Genomic DNA, 16,605 nt, shown 5'->3' on the forward strand with positions numbered 1-16,605 from the left:
TTCACTAAATCCCCCCCCCCATGTTAATTCTGGCAAATGTAAACTACATTCCTCCTATACCTAAACTCAGATTAACCACAAATAATTTGGATGTGCAAGCTCTGGGGTGGGCAGAGGACAGAGAAGGTTGCTCTGTAGTATTAATCAGGCAGGGAGCTTAGAAAGAGAAATCGGTGTTATTTTATGAAGGTTTTGCGCAACAGCAAGGCTTAAGAAACGAAAGCCCCAAGGATGACTACAATTGGCAGTCTTTCACTGGCAGAATGTGCCAGGTTTATGGAGCAAAACAAAAGACGAAATGAGACAAAAAGGATAAAATTGGGAACTATCAAAGCTGGGAGACTTAGGGCAGAATGTTTTCTACTGGCTGAAGGGCTGTAGGGTTTGATGGAAGCCCTGCCGTGCCTGTGGAACACGAGACAAATGCTGTTATCACACACACACACACACACACACACACACACACACACGAGACACCGTTTCAACACCTCACTGGCATATTGACTCAGCACAGTTTTGGGCGTTTTATGGGTGGTACAGGGGAGGGGCATACTTATGCTATATCCTGTGCCCCTTCAAGGCCATGCGCCCATTGACAGTGGAACACTCCTGCTTCCTAGCCTGTGCCAGCCTTCACCAATCTAGTATCTTTCAGACATTTTGGACTACAACTCCCTTTGGCCATGCTGGATAAGGCTGATGGGAATTGTAGTCCAAAGCATCTGCAGGGCACCACAATGGCAAAGTCAGCAAGCCACTGGAGGCTGCTGCTGCCAATGTGTTTTTGCGTTTCCCTTGCTGCATGCCCTGGTTCTGGGCTGCTGGGCAGAAGAGTCTTTCCCATTCCTCGAGGTGTCCTGAACCCTCATCCTAGAAGGACTGTGTGTTCTCCGCAGCCATCCTGCCAAACAGTTGTGTGGGTGCCATGTTGTGTAGGTTCCCCTTCCTCCCCATTGTGCTCATAAAATGGGAGTGTAAGGGGCTTTGAAGCCAGGCCATGGGGATGGATGGCTGAGGACTTCCAGTGGTGGTTCGTTGCAATTTGGGGGCTTGGTGGAGTGGGACATTTTGGTGCCATCTCCCTACACAAAGATGCCCAGATGGAGCCAGTTGCTTGATGCAGTATACGGCAGTTTCCTTTGCTTCACCTAAATTAGATTAATTATCCAGTTTACCCAATGTAAATAAGTTAATTGACATGTTGAGAACATGAGTTGAGTGGACTCACTGAGAGTTCAGCACATTGTGATCCAGACATGTGATTGCTTAGTAGCCATGTTTGTGACTGTCTCTCCACATGCCCAGTTCACAGCAGCCTCCCCTGTATTTGTTGTGCCACACTTCTTCCCCTATTTAGACGCTTTAGATTACAATTTTATACCCACTGACCTGGCGGTAAGTTCCAGCTTCCTTATTGGGACCTACTTCTGAGTACATAGGACTGTGCTGTAAAAGGAATTTAAATATTATTATCTTAAACAGCCCGTCATAGAGATTTGCAGAACAGCACATTCAACTAAGAATTAGTACGGCGAGAACCTGAAAACAGTTTAAGTGATCATCCTTTGAGGGTCATTTTGCTTTGCTTCAAGACAGATAAGGGAGCTGTAAGGCAATGAGAACAATTTTGGTGGTATGGTTCCCCGAGGTGCCCTCAATAGCTAAATTATAGGCATGACGTACCCAAAGTTAAGCACACGAGACCCTGTGATTTCAACTGAAGGAATTTGTGCATGTTTCTCCCACTGAAATCAAAGGGACTTAAAGGCCATGTTCAGAGGATCATGTATTGACTTATTAAATACTTCAGAGTTTAAAGAACTGTGGCCATGACTTAATATTCCGGCTTGTTCCAAAGCTGTTAACCATTGTTCTATGGTTCCATGGTTTGGATGAAATGGGACACTACATTTAACTGAATACTTCTTGGTTTGCATGAAGGAAAGAGGTGAAGGGGCTGCATGCACACCCAAAAGGCTCACTTATACCCCAGCTCTCCAAGCCAAGATATGATTGTCCAAACACAGGCATCCTATCCTTGTCTTTTGCTACATTCTGCTCTTTGGAAGAGTCTTGCTCCACTTCTAGTGCGAATTCTCCCTGTAAAGCAGTTTAAACAGCTACCAAATCACAGTTTGAACTTTCTTCTGTTGATCTTAAATCAGCTGCTTAACCTATTTTTCTCACAGGGAGGTATAAATGGTTCCAAAGATGATTTGAATATACTTGACACAAATTAGGAGCAGGTCCCTTGACACTAGCAAGATCCAGATACTGTGTTTTTCAGAGCAACCCCAACAATGCTAAGAGCGTTATATTTTCTTCTTAGATATTGGGTATCACAGATGGACCTTCAAATACATGGCATTCAGTCTGTGGCCCTCCAGATGTTTGTGGCCCTCCAGGTGGCAAATGGTCGAAGATGATTGGAGGTATAGTCTACCAACATCTGCAGGGCCATAGAATCTGTTTTCCTGGTGTGCAGTACATACCCCTCAACTGTCCTGATTTAATTGGGACATCCCGTTTTGGGGGGCCATGCTCTCTCTTGAGTCACCTGACTCCTGCAAGATCGCAGCCCTGAAAGACACCCCCCCCCAATTTGCCTCTGGTACATGTTGGAAGGTATGACCGTATGGCCCACATAGATGCCAACTCCCTGGGGCCCTTGGTGTCTGAGCACCCATGAAGAGGCCAGGAACCCACATATTCTGCTGCCAGGGCATGGCACCCATGGCCTTGGGCACCCACAGTCTCAGGGTCAAGATGGCACTCCTGATGGCCCATTAGTTGTAGCAGAGTAAATGGGTAAGATTTCAGTTAGACCAGGCATAGGCAAACTCTGGCCCTCCAGATGTTTGGGACTACAATTCCCACCATCCCTAGCTAACAGGACCAGTGGTCAGGGATGATGGGGATTGTAGTCCCAAACATCTGGAGGGCCGGAGTTTGCCTGTGCCTGAGTTAGACGCTCACAACCTAGGGCCTGATCTGATGCTTCACATAGGCCCTGATCCACCCAAGGGCCAACTGGACCCAAATAATTAAACACAAGGTCAGGATGGAGGTAGGGGAAGAAGGGGGCGCTCCATTCCCCTCCCCCCACTGAACTGCATGCTTTGTCAGGGTTTAAAACCCTTATGGGATATGCCATTTGGGGGGAGCAGGGGAAATAGAAGATATTGTGCCTTCTCCCCCCTCCCCACCACATGTTTAATTAGCGGTTTAAATTGAACTCCTAAATTAAATTAAACATGTGGAGTGGGGGTTGGGGGGGAAGTAGTCAGTCCTATTGGGTGCCACTTTGCTTTGTGGAACATGCTGGCAAAGCAGACCCCTGCAGACAGAAGAACAGAATTCTATTTATTATTACATTTACCTTCCCTTCAGGACCAGATGCACAGCCTGGGAGTCATTTTGGACTCACAGCTGCCCATGGAAGTGCAGGTCAATTCTGTGTCCAGGGCAGCTGTCTGTCAGCTCCATCTGGTACGCAGGCTGAGACCCGACCTGCCCGCAGACTGCCTTACCAGAGTGGTACATACTCTAGTCATCTCCTGCTTGGACTACTCAGTGTGCTCTACATGTACCTTTGAAGACCTTCATTGGCTCCCAGTATGTTTCTGAGCACAATTTGAAGTGTTGGTGCTGACCTTTAAAGCCCTAAACGGCCTTGGCCCTGTATACCTGAAGAAGTGTCTCCACCCCGATCATTCAGTCTGGACATTGAGGTCCAGCTCTGAGGGCCTTCTGGCGGTTCCCTCACTGCGAGAAGTGAGGTTACAGGGAACCAGGCAGAGGGCCTTCTCGGTAGTGGTGCCTGCCCTGTGGAACACCCTCCCATCAGATGTCAAGGAAATAAACAACTACAGTGGTACCTTGGGTTAAGAACTTAATTCGTTCTGGAGGTCTGTTCTTAACCTGAAACTGTTCTTAACCTGAAGCACAACTTTAGCTAATGGGGCCTCCTGCTGCTGCTGCGCTGCCGCTGCACAATTTCTGTTCTTATCCTGAAGCAAAGTTCTTAACCCGAGGTAATATTTCTGGGTTAGTGGACTCTGTAACCTGAAGCGTATGTAACCTGAAGTGTATATAACCTGAGGTACACTGTATCTGACTTTTAAAAAACATCTGAAGGTGTTTAGGGAAATTTTTAATGTTTGATGTTTTATCGTGTTTTAATATTCTGTTGGGAGCAACCCAGAGTGGCTGGGGAGGCCCAGTCAGATGGGTGGAGTATAAGTAATAAACTACTACTACTACTACTATTATTATTATTATTATTATTATTATTATTATTATTATTATTAGAGCTCAAGGTGGTGTTCATACCTCTCCTCCTCCTCACTTTATCCTCACAACAGCCCTGAGAGGTAGGCTAGGCTAAGAGATGGTGACAGGCCCAAGGTCTCCCCATGACCATGAACCCTCAGGCTACCTGGCTCTCCTTCACTCCTGCCAGCTGACTGCCCTACCTTTTGACTGCTCTGGTGAGGTCTAAATGGGCCAACCCAATGCAGGTTCATCTAGGGCTGTCTTGAACTGAACTATCCAAATTGGGCCAGATTGAGTCAATTCAGTTCTGGATCCAGGCTTCCAATAAGTAGAAGGCACACAGCGTATGTCACTGCTTCACATTTAAAGGCAACACCACTTTCTACACCTACATACCTCTGTTACAGCTGGACTCAGCTCAGTATTTGGTGCCCTAATAAACAAAAGGAAGAATAAAAAGAGAGAACTGCATTAGGATAGAACAAGACGTTTGTGTTGCTAGTTAAACAGTGAATACTGAATTCAGGTTCCCTGGCAGGCCTGCAGCAGAGATACTTTTTTCTATGGGAAGAGAAGGCTGGAGGAGTCTGGAAATTGTGTTGTATGGTGCACAGTTAACTTACCACGCCAGAACGCAGCACAGGTAGACCTACAAATTAAACCCATGATTACCATATATACTCGAGTATAAGCCGACTTTTTCAGCACATTTTTTATGCTGAAAAAGCTCCCCTTGGCTTATACTCGAATGAGGGTCCTTTCGGGCTGCTCCTTCCTCCTCCACCACCTTTGCCACTGTCAGCGGCGGTGGTGGCGGAGGAACGAGCAGCCCGAAAGCAGCCCTTTGGGGCTGCTTGTTCTTCCTCTACTGCTGCCGCCACCACCAGGTTTCTGGTGTGGCGAACTGACTTATACTCGAGTCAATAAGTTTTCTCAGTTTTTTGTGGTGAAATTGGGTGCTTCGGCTTATATTTGGGTCGGCTTATACTCAAGTATATACGGTATTTCATCAAGGGCATTCTTTTTCAGATAAAGAATATGCAGAGGACCAGTGAGGGGGGTAGATCTAAGAGAGGGTCTTTCTTCCTAGCCTTTTGGTGGCTCAAAATCACACACACACACACAGAGAGAGAGAGAGAGAGAGAGAGAGAGAGAGAGAGAGAGAGAGATGCTTTTCTCCCCAAGAGTGTAAAGATTCAGTGTGCACATATATTTTCTCTTGGAAATAAAGCAATTGGGATGGGTGGGTTTGGGGCAGACAAATGGCTGGGATGGAAAGTGTTAAAACAACCAGCTCTCTTCCAACAGTCTTCTGCTCAGTTTGAAGCTACTGTCACATTCTTAGGCCACAATCCACAACCTAGCTGAGAGGAGAGAGCTGGGGAGCTTTCGTCTCCCACTCCTGGGGGAGATCTGGTCTTGCCCTACTCCTATGGCTCAGAGCACCCTTCACCACCCCCATAAAAAATAAGACAAGAGTCCTTTAAACAATAGATACTGTTAATGAGCTCAGTTTTGGGGACATATCTGCATGCATGGTGAAAGTGATCACTCATAAACTGGGGAATGGAAGAGAAGAAAACATTGGTAAAGAGACACGGGCTCATGACGAGAACAGGCCTGAATGCCTGTCTACATACCTGTAGTTGTTTTGGTTCTTTAGAAAGATTCGTAGAATGAACTCTGACTCTTGGCCTCCTTGTGATATTTCTGGAATAATGGTGTAGGTCCCAGGTCTCAACTGAAATATCCTAGTGACATCGCGTTGTTTTAGGAATCCCTTGTTGTAAACGGAGGTTCTGTCCTGAGAAGCAATATAACGTGAGAAGAAATGAGCAGGAATTCTGAAGTAACTATCACAGAATGTCATCCTCTAATTTTTAAAATACATTATGCAGGTCAATCAAGGGTAGAAATGAGTTGGAGAAAGGATAACAACTTGCTGATGATAGTGCAAACTGTTAGACAGAAGAACAAACTGCCTCAGAAAGGGGAGGATTTTAAATGGAGTTTGGATGGCCTCTTATCAAAGATATTGAAGCAGAGAGGATTTCCTGCGTTGGCACAGAGCTACACTAGATGACCTTCAAGGTACATTTCAACTCTGTTTTTCTAATCTTCTGCAAGATCAGAGCACCTAACTTAGTTGTTCTTCCTCCAAAAGTAAACAGCAGGAGTGCTGGTGAACTGAATTCAAGGTCCCATAGGGAAAACACTCAACTAGGGATGGATGATTCAGTCTTGATTTCTCTCAGTTTCTCATTTTTCCAGTTTAAATTCATTTGGCCACATTTCAATATCCTTTTGTGTACTTGGTTGTTGTTTTTTAAGTCCTCAGAAATGTACCATAATTTTGATGGGCATTCCTCCTGAAATTCACAATTCCGCAAGCCATTTTCCCTAACTTGGGTTTGTTATTTCACAATGCATACTCTCCCCTAATATGCATATTTTTGTACTTGTTGGGGAGGGGATTGGGGTGGTGAATTGCACTGAATAATTCAGGCAAGCGTGGATTTCAAAGGGTGGCTACATTTTTAGGTGTGCATTGCTTTTGGAAGCGTGAATTAGGTAGATTTGCATTAACATGAGAAGCAACCTGAATTCTTCTTCCATTGCTGAACTCAGGAAATCTTTGGTGAACCTCCATATATGGAACCCACACAAACACAGATTCCATGACCATATGCTTGCTACAGCTCTGGCACAGACTATGAACCTGATATCCATTCTCATAAGAAAATGTCGTATCCTGTCACATTTGTTGCTGTTCCAATATTTTCATCAAGCTGGAGCAATAAATAAAATGCAACAGCTATTATTGTGATGACACATAAAGACAGCATAATAAAAACCCTTACTAAACATATTCTTACAAATACACTGGAGTGTATAAATCCCATTTAGAGTGGTTTCACAGTGTGGCACAATAATTTATGAGCCATGCCTTTGGAAAGGGTGGGGGGAGAATATAAACTGCTGTCTTGCAAAGAGAAAGCGGGGGGCATGGCAGGCATTTGGACTTCGAGGCACGATGGATTAAAACTTCAGCAAACCTAAATGAAGACAGTTCTTTCAGACCTAATGGAGTCATTTATATTTAAGAATTTCTTTTGTCATTGAGACATTCAGAGTGCCTTTATAATGATGTTTATAACAATGTTTTCAACCAATCGTCCCATGTCTTTGTAACACAGGCTGAAGAATCATTGCTACAAAGAGAAAATCCTTTCTCCAAGTCCCCTGCACTGAGCAACTGACAGTACATGCATCATCACACCTTTGTATTTCCCCCACTAACCAAACCTGCCATGTCTTAGATCTTTTAGGCAATTGGAAAGATCAAGATCTTTGTCTAGGATGAAACGTGAAATAATTATTCATTGGACACAGTGTCCAATGTCATCCATTGTGTTATTGTCATCCATAACATCGTGGAGAAAGGCAATCTTTACAGCAACCACATCATGCCATTAGTTAGGGACTAATCCAGAATGCGGCAGCTAGACTGGTGACTAGGAGTGGCCTCCAGGACCATATAACACTGGTCCTGAGAGATCTGCATTGGCTCCCAGTGCATTTCCGAGCACAATTCAAAGTTTTGGTGCTGACCTTTAAAGCCCTAAACGGCCTCGGTCCGGTATACCTGAAGGAGTGTCTCCACCACCATCATTCAGCCTGGACACTGAGATCCAGCGCTGAGCACCTTCTGGCGGTTCCCTCGTTGCAAGAAGTGAGGTTACAGGGAACCAGGCAGAGGGCCTTCTTGGTAGTGGCACCCGCCCTGTGGAACGCCCACCCATCAGATGTCAAGGAAATAAGCAGCTACCCTATTTTTAAAAGACATCTGAAGGCAGCCCTATTTAGGGAAGTTTTTAATATTTAATGCTGTATTGTTTTTAACACTCAATTGGGAGCTGCCCAGAGTGGCTGGGTATGGGTGGGGTATAAATAATAAATAAATTATTATTATTATTATTATTATTATTATTATTATTATTATTATTATTATTACCACTCCTTCCAGCCCAGTTCTTAAAGGAGTCTTATTCTCACATATACTGGCCATTGTGCTACCAAAAACATTGTATGCATTATGTACAAGAAGAGGTGGAGAAAGCTTTTCAGCACAAGGGATGCAACCTCTTGCGGGAAATCTTCTGGGAGCCACAAACTAGGGCAAGGCTAGATGATAAGAGGGCAGAGCAATGGATGCAAGTCTTACCTTCTTGCAGGAAGTTATATTCCAGCCATGCAAGAAGGTCAGAGGTTTCTACTCACAGACATGCTACACACCTCTCCATTCTCCTTCCAGGCAAGCAAGAGGCATCAGACAGGGACACAAAAGTGCTTAAAGAGGGCAGGTGGCCTGAGGAGAATCCCAGTGGACAGAAAGGGCTGGTGAAGGACCATCTGAAGGACAGCCTCTCCCCATATAAACCGTCCCAGACTCTGCGCTCATTATTTGAGGCATATATGTGCCCCTCCTCCATGAGAGGTCCAGAGGGTAGCAACATGAGAACGGGCCTTCTCTATTGTGGCTTCCTTTTAAATGTGTCTGTGGGAAGGAAGGGGTATTGTTTTGCTGTTTCCCCCTGTCCGCCCACATTGATTCTAGCCAGATTGGGCACATCAACCAGGTCATGTGTTCTCATAACATAGCACTTGCCTCTTTGGTAAGAGTGAACTCTAAGGCAGCAGGGGCTCTTACTATGGTTCGGGGGGGGGGGGGGAGAGAAACTAAATCTACGGTAAAATGCTCCTGAGACCCCCAGACATGGAACATTTACAAGAATGCTATTAGCACTAAATATCCTTCTCGGGGATAGTCCAGTTAAAATCTAATTAAAACCCCACATTTTTAATCTGTGCTTAATGAATAAGTTAACGAAATTGATTACTCAATTAATTATTTTAGTGCTAATTATACCTCTCTTGGATCAGATAACATTTCCTGTTTACTCTGTGCTGGTTCTTGCTGTTTCCTCCCCATGACTAGCATCAAGCAGACGTGATTAATATACAAACCTAAAAAATTATAGGCGGCTGTGCTAACACCTCACTTTAGGATTATAGAATTGTAGAGTTGGAAGGTACCCCGAGGGTCATCTAGTCCAACCCCGGGCAATGCAGGAATTCTCAACTAAAGTCTCCAAGACAGATGGACAAGGACTTTTGCGCAGAGATCTTAAGCTACCTCTTGGGTTCTTGAACTCATTTCTGTGTGCTGGAGACTCTCCTCAACCTTTCTTGTCCAAGCCCCTCTTCTTATGGCAGAAGATACTCCCAAGGTCTCCTCACATTTTGGAAGCACCTTATCAGACACTGCAAGGGGCTACTTTCAAAGCAGGCTATAAGTAGGAATGAAACCGAGTTGTTCACAAACAAAGAACCTGTATTGATCCTTGACATACCAACCCTCATGGGCTGTGTCTGGAGGGTAGACTGCACACTGGAGCAGGAACAATGGCAAGCTGCTCCCTCTCCTCTCCATGTGTGCCCCACATTTCCTCCCCAAATCTGCTACTTGGGGTTAAGGGAACTTCCAGAAGAGATCTGGGGGGAGTACAGGGAGAAGAAGGAGGAGGAGAAGTTCCATGGTGCAGCCATCGTTCTTTCACTAACAGTCCTTTCACTAACAGAATTGCCTCATGGGGTACCACCCCTGGAAACTACTTGCATAGATTAGGCCTCAGTAAATCCAGTTGAGAGTGCAACTGCCTGAAGGCAAGATTAACATTTTCTAAGTGAAAATAAATACTGACAATGAAAAGTAGGAGATGCTAGAGATGCACAACAGGAGAGGCATAATTATTCTGAAAAAGATACCCCCAAGAGCACTGCCAGAGACTGATATCTAATATGATCTCAAAGAAAAGCTACAAACAGGCTGCTTTTGTGTAATCCCAACGAGACGTGTGAGGAAAACATGCCTTTAACTGCCTTTTAAAGTCCAGCTTTGTGGAAATGTGTAGTTCAATGTCTCATGCTTCTAACGGTCTAACCCACCATTATAGGCATGTTTTAGATTGGTTGCATTCCCCCCCCCCCCCGCCAACATCCTGAGTCTAGGGATGCTTACTTGGAAGCAAGCCCCACCAGTGGTCAATGAGGCCTAGTATTACAGACAAAATAAATTAGAACATCCCTATTGATTATGCTTACTGGCTCTTTAAAATATTGGAAACAGGGAGTGTCAAGAAAAGCCTTTCTTCTGCTTCTGCCTTGACCAAAGTTTGATTTCTGCAGGCCTCCGGGCAGCGGAGAAAATTGGTTTCTGGCTCTTAGTAATGAGAATGAGAACATGGATTGAGTGCAACTGTGTTATCTGGCAGTGACTAGTAGCTCAAGGTCAATATGGTGGCCTGCTTAATCAACAGCAACTGTGCAACTCTGAGAATGCACATATTCAACTACTGGAAAGTTCCAGCCAGTTGAGCTTCTGACTGGTTGGGAAATTCTGGCCTGGTTGCTCAGCCATTCCCTACAAGATTGGGTTATTACTTTCCTCTATGCTTTACACATTCTTCCTAATGTCTGTGCTGTTTGTTCTTGTGGTGTGGGGCCAAGTACCTTGTAGATTAGACTAGGTCAATCTATTTAATTCCAATGTGTTGCCCTTTTGGTCAATATAAGAAAGGTGGACACATTTTACTCTTATTAGCAAACTCAGGTGGTCAGTTCAGGCACCATTTTAGTCAAAACCAGGACACTGGGAAGCAAGAGCCCTATGGTTTTCAGGATTTCAAACGTTCATAAACCAGGCTGTTGATTGTCTACATGCTGGCTATATGCTGTATTTATAACAGTTTTGAATGCTTTAAAACAGGGGTCAGCAATTTTTTTCAGCAGGGGGCCGGTCCACTGTCCCTCAGACCTTGTGGGGGGGCCCAGACTATATTTTGAGGGGGGGGGAAAGAATGCATTCCTATGCTCCACAAATAACTCAGAGATGCATTTTAAATAAAAGGACACATTCTACTCATGTAAAAACATGCTGATTCCCTGTCTGCCCACAGGCCGGATTTAGAAGGTGATTGGGCCGGATCCAGGCCCCTGGGCCTTAGTTTGCCTACCCATGCTTTAAAATGTTTTAAATTTTGTTTTGTGGTGCTTTTAGGGGCTGTTCAATGTTACACTTTGTGTGTCACTTTCTCAGGTCTTTTATTCTAGAATGTGCCACAGGTTCCACTTGCAACTTCACTTTACAATTTTCAACTTTTTTCAAACCAACAGAAATCAGAACCTCCAGCCAAATGGCTAAGGAAAGATTCTGCTCTTGCCTTGCAGCTGCACTCAAGAGCAGTATATTCCTGAATTAACATTCTTAAGCGTGGAATGAAGTGCCCACCTGAGGCTGTGTAAGCATCTTTATTTGTAGGGAGAGAAATTACCTAACCTGAAGCTTCATCCACACTATTTATTTAAAGCACTCTTGAACTGTTTCAGCAGCCATAGCTGAGAGAGCCAGTGTGGTGTAGTGGTTGAGAGCGGTAGATTCGTAATCTGGGGAACCGGGTTCGCGTCTCCGCTCCTCCACATGCAGCTGTTGGGTGACCCTGGGCTAGTCACACTTCTCTGAAGTCTCTCAGCCTCACTCACCTCACAGAGTGTTTGTTGTGGGGGAGGAAGGGAAAGGAGATTGTGAGCCGCTTTGAGACTCCTTAGGGTAGTGATAAAGCGGGATATCAAATCCAAACTCTTCTTCTTCTTCTTCCCCCAAAGAATCCTTGGAATTGTAGTTCATTAGGAGTGCTGGGAATTATAGTTCTATGAGGAGTAACTTCATTTCCCAGGATTCTAGGGGGCAAACCATGGCTGCTAAAGTGGTATAAATGTGCTTTAAATGTGTAGTGTGAGCACCACTACTTCAAGAAAACTCCTCTCCCGAGGCAATGGTATACATTATTACTTCTGAATTCTTTAAAACTCAAGTATATATTGAACCTTCTCATGGCTGCAGAAGGGGATGGAAAGAGATAGGATGTTTGTAGCTAAGGGAAAAGGGGAGTAGATCAATGGCACCATAATTTTTCGGCGGTGGGGTGAGATGTGTTAAGATCTCAGAAATAAAAATAATGGTATATTTCACACTAAAACTACCATCCTAAACATTTTCCCTCCTGAAACAAGTCCTTATTGATTAATTTAGGTAATTTCTTTTCTATAGCATGTTTGAACCATATCCAAACTACGTAAGTAAGTCACTACACATTGTGCGGTGGCTTGAATCCATACGAGTTATTCTGAGGATGGAAGCCGGGGGTGTGGTGGTGGTGGTTATTCTAGATTAATTAATGCAGAGTAAATGAGGCTAATCTTATCTACATCTCCTGCCAAAATATCCAGGAGTTCTGCAGTGGGTGTTGAATGGGAGAGACAGAGCCAACAAAACAGTTCTCGTTCCAGCCTCTGAAGGACCCGGAAATGCAAAAATAGGTTTCGTTACATTTCAGAGACAGTGCTAAAGCTGTCACTTGAAAATAATTGGGAAAAGGCAAAGCTATTCTCAAGGGGGGGGGGGAACAAAGAGATGTGGGCAGAGCTGGGCGTGTGGCGCACAGCTGTCAACTTTTCCCTTTTCTTGTGATAAATCCTATTCGGAGTAAGGGAATCTCCCTTAAAAAAAGGGGAAAGTTGACAGCTATGATGTGGCGCTCGTCATTTGGGAGGAAGGGTAGTTTAGGGCACTGGGTAGGAGGCAGCAATGTTCATCTCTTTCCCTGCCATTGCAACCTGGAATTTCCCAGCCATCTTGAGACAAAACATGGCTGGTTTTCGGCTGAATCCAGCACATGAGGGTAGAACCATTTATACAGATGGCCAGGCTCAAGCATGAGCAGAACACCAGGTCTTGTCTGGTGTTATTTACCTTGAGTATTACGAAACGAATGCCTGGAGGTTCTGGACGTTGTGGACTCCTTGTATCATTTACAAGTTTCTGTGTCAGTGATACCACAACATTGGAATTTTTCATGTCCGGCTCCTGCACCTGGATTAAATACCGAGGATTTCTGGAAAAGGCACCTATTGCGAAAAACAATGATTTCTGTTATCAGACACATGCAGCAGAGTAGTGTGGATCAAGTGAGATGTCCCTCCTTTATCGCTTCCTTTTACATCTGCCTGCTGCATGCATGCCTTCATAGGATCGTGGTCCTGTGGGAAAGGCAATTCCTTCAGCCTGTCAATGTCTCTAGCAGGCACTTAACCTGCCCTGTTGCAGGAAGCTAGACATTCAATTAAAAAAGGTAAAGGACCCCTGACAGTTAAGTCCAGATGCAGACAACTCTGGGGTTGCGGCGCTCATCTCGCTTTACTGGCCGAGGGAGCTGGTGTTTGTCTGCAGACAGTTTTTCCGGGTCATGTGGTCAGCACGACTAAGCTGCTTCTGGTGCAAAGGTACACTGAAACCAGAGCAGTGCACGGAAACACCTTCCCACCAGAGTGGTACCTATTTATCTACTTGCATTTTTGGCGTGCTTTCGAACTGCTAGGTTGGCAGGAGCAGGGACCAAGCGACAGGAGCTCACCCCGTCACGGGGATTCGAACCCCCGACCTTCTGATCGGCAAGCCCAAGAGGCCCAATGGTTTAGACCACAGTGCCACCCGCATCCCTTAGACATTCAATTAGTGGTTACTTTATAAGAAGCCCTGATCCTCAGTTCTACCAAATACAGGAAGGCAATACATTCTCTGCATACAGCCAGAGATCCCTGCTAAACAGGGATTCCTGAAGCAGTAGCATTGTTGCAGGCTACAATCCTTATCTATCAGGCGGAGGAAATCTGCATCTTTTGGCCTAATTCATGCAGGTGACAAAGGGGAAGAATGGGTAGGATAAGACAACGGATTGACAGAAAGGTGTGAGAGAAACCAGAACATGGCCCCTAGCAGATTACGCCACAAGCTTGCGCAGCATTTTCTTCCACTCCTCCCCACCCTGCAGCCACATGTGCTTGCAAGATCTCCTCTGAAGGACCCCCAACTGCCCCACAGCATATTTTGAAGCAGTAGGGGGCTCTGTGGGGCAGGGAGAGAAGCAAAGTCTTATTGTGAAATTGAACGTCTATTCCACTTGCACAAAAACAACTTAGACTAAATTCTATACAATTACTATATAAAAATAACTAGTTGCTGGATTCTGGCATAAAACAATGATAAATTTCTGGATAGAGGAGGAACTGCACATAAGAAAAATGAAAACATCTTATGTTTTACACCACAAGTAGTAGAACTTTATTTTTTAATTTTAAAGAAGCACAACAGTACAAAATAAAACACGTTATGGATAAAATATAAGCCCCAATGTATTTCTTACAAGACTGAAAATAGTATATAAAGGTTGTAAAGCATGAACATAAATATATATATATACTTGGTGAGAAAACAGGAATTTCTTAGCAAGCCATAAAATTATGTTAGCAAAGAATTGAGGAAATTCTAAAGCAACACTGATTGAAGAGAAGTGTAAAGTTTCCATGGTTATGATTATGTGCAAATTAGCTGTACTGATTAAAGTGTGGTCTTTCTGAAGATCAGAGAAAATGGTTCAGATTCCACAACAGAATGCATACACCAATTTTAGAAATGGCTGTTATGTTATATAAATTGTGAAGACATTTGCTGTTTGTATGTTTTCACATACTGTATTTTAATTTTTGTTTTCATATGGTGAATAATAACAAGTTTAACGAATCTAGACCAGATAAAAACCCTTTCGCACAATGCATAGACAACATGCCCAGGCTGCAATCCTAAATTCACTTTCATGGAAATAAGCCACATAGAGTTATTCCAAATATCCTAAAGCAAGACTTGAAGAGAATCCATGGGCTATCATCAAATACAATTCAAAATGTGGTCAGTCTCCAGACTTGCCATATACAGCAGCGGAGCAAACCAATTGGGCGCCTGGGGCGGCGCATGTGACCTGCGCCCAGGGGCGGGGCCAGCTGCCCACAGGGGCATTGCTGGGTCTCCAAGGAGGCTGCCTGCCTCCTCCCTCTCAGCCGCCCTACAGCTGAGGGGGAGACAACAGGCGGACGTTTTGGGGCAGGCGCGGAGCCTGTGGACGCTCAAGCCACCGCATCACTCCCAGGAGAGATGCGTGGCTCAGGCGCACTACAGGCCCTGCGGTGAGTGCTGCCCACCATTCTGTCACCTCCTTCAGTGGTGACACCAGGGGTGGGCTGCACCTACTGCAGCCTTCTTGCTACACCCCTGGCCATATAACCAGGACATCTGTAAATAAACAGTTGACACTGCTTACAGAAAGTGGCTGGAGATATTAGATCCCCACCGAATTAAGTACTGGGACAAGTAAGCAGAATAAGGATAGGAATATGTAAATAATAGCATAGGAGGTTGATTGCAGTGGGCTTAAGCATGCCTAATTCTGTGCAGAATTCTTATGCGATGTGTATATTTCACATTTGAGATCTCGCAAAGAAAACAAGGTCTGGGATTGAAGCTGTAGGTTCTGTTGCTGAACAGCAACTGCCCTGCAACACTGGACATTATTTGGGAATCCAATGTGGAAGAGGAAATTGTAGAGCAGAACCTTGCAGTTAGTTAATTTCACAAGCATGGATCAAAAACTCAATTCAACAAACTAGGTTTATTGCCAGATCAAGTGTTCTGTTGAGGCTTGATGGACCTCATGATTATAGAAGGACAGAGGTCATAGGCAATTGTCATCTACAGATGTCTGTCTCCAGAGTGTAAAATTCAAGATTTACCGGTATATGTTACCACCCACTATGAGCATGTAATATTGTGCTACGTCTTTATAATCAAGCCTGTGTTAATTAAATATTGGTGCAATATGGAAATATAAAACATTGCTACGTTTAAAATTTTACTTTTTCAGTTCAGGTCCAGATAAGAAATTACTATTTTGAAACGTACTGTTTGAAAAAAGAATAGGGAAATAATTAAGGAAGGATACTTATTTTTACCTTCTGGGGAGAGCCCTTGAACCCATCTGTCGACATGCGTTTGCACAGACCACATGTTGCTCCTCTGCACTCCAAAGTCTAGGAAGGTTGGCACATTATTGCAAACATGCAAAAGTAAAAAATGTTCTTGGAAATCTTCATATGACATCCTGACGGAAGAGAAAATGAATTTTCAGGCAGGCTTTGCATACTTCTACATTGTACAACAACTACACATACATTTTCAATCCTGGTTTTGCAGCCCTGAGGACTTGAAATATTTTTGAAATGGAGAAGTGGAATTTGCATGGTGCTAGAAAATGAATGGCAAAAACAGTTGGCAGTTGCTTGTGGTGAACAGCCTATAGATTGACGGTCCTTTTCTTAGAA

The 16,605-nt window shown here is 44.4% G+C and overlaps 1 protein-coding gene across 3 annotated transcripts in view; it reads right to left on the bottom strand.

The window, feature by feature from the left end:
- Positions 1 to 16,605, bottom strand: part of CAPN13 (calpain 13) — an 84,286-nt gene that overhangs the window by 23,127 nt on the left and 44,554 nt on the right. For all 3 annotated transcript variants that reach the window (XR_014524292.1, XM_083496081.1, XM_083496082.1), the window contains 5 exons: positions 16,237 to 16,385; positions 13,148 to 13,302; positions 5,916 to 6,079; positions 4,672 to 4,708; positions 1,390 to 1,446 (listed from right to left, as the gene is read on the bottom strand). Coding sequence is in view for 2 of the 3 variants with exons in the window: in XM_083496081.1 (XP_083352207.1) it covers positions 1,390 to 1,446; positions 4,672 to 4,708; positions 5,916 to 6,079; positions 13,148 to 13,302; positions 16,237 to 16,385 (562 nt within the window). In the remaining variant the exon portion in view is untranslated. The remainder of the gene's footprint in view (positions 1 to 1,389; positions 1,447 to 4,671; positions 4,709 to 5,915; positions 6,080 to 13,147; positions 13,303 to 16,236; positions 16,386 to 16,605) is intronic.

The sequence above is a fragment of the Podarcis liolepis genome (genome assembly GCF_965112155.1).
Source record: "Podarcis liolepis genome assembly, chromosome: 3".
Classification (NCBI taxonomy): Eukaryota; Metazoa; Chordata; class Lepidosauria; order Squamata; family Lacertidae; genus Podarcis; species Podarcis liolepis.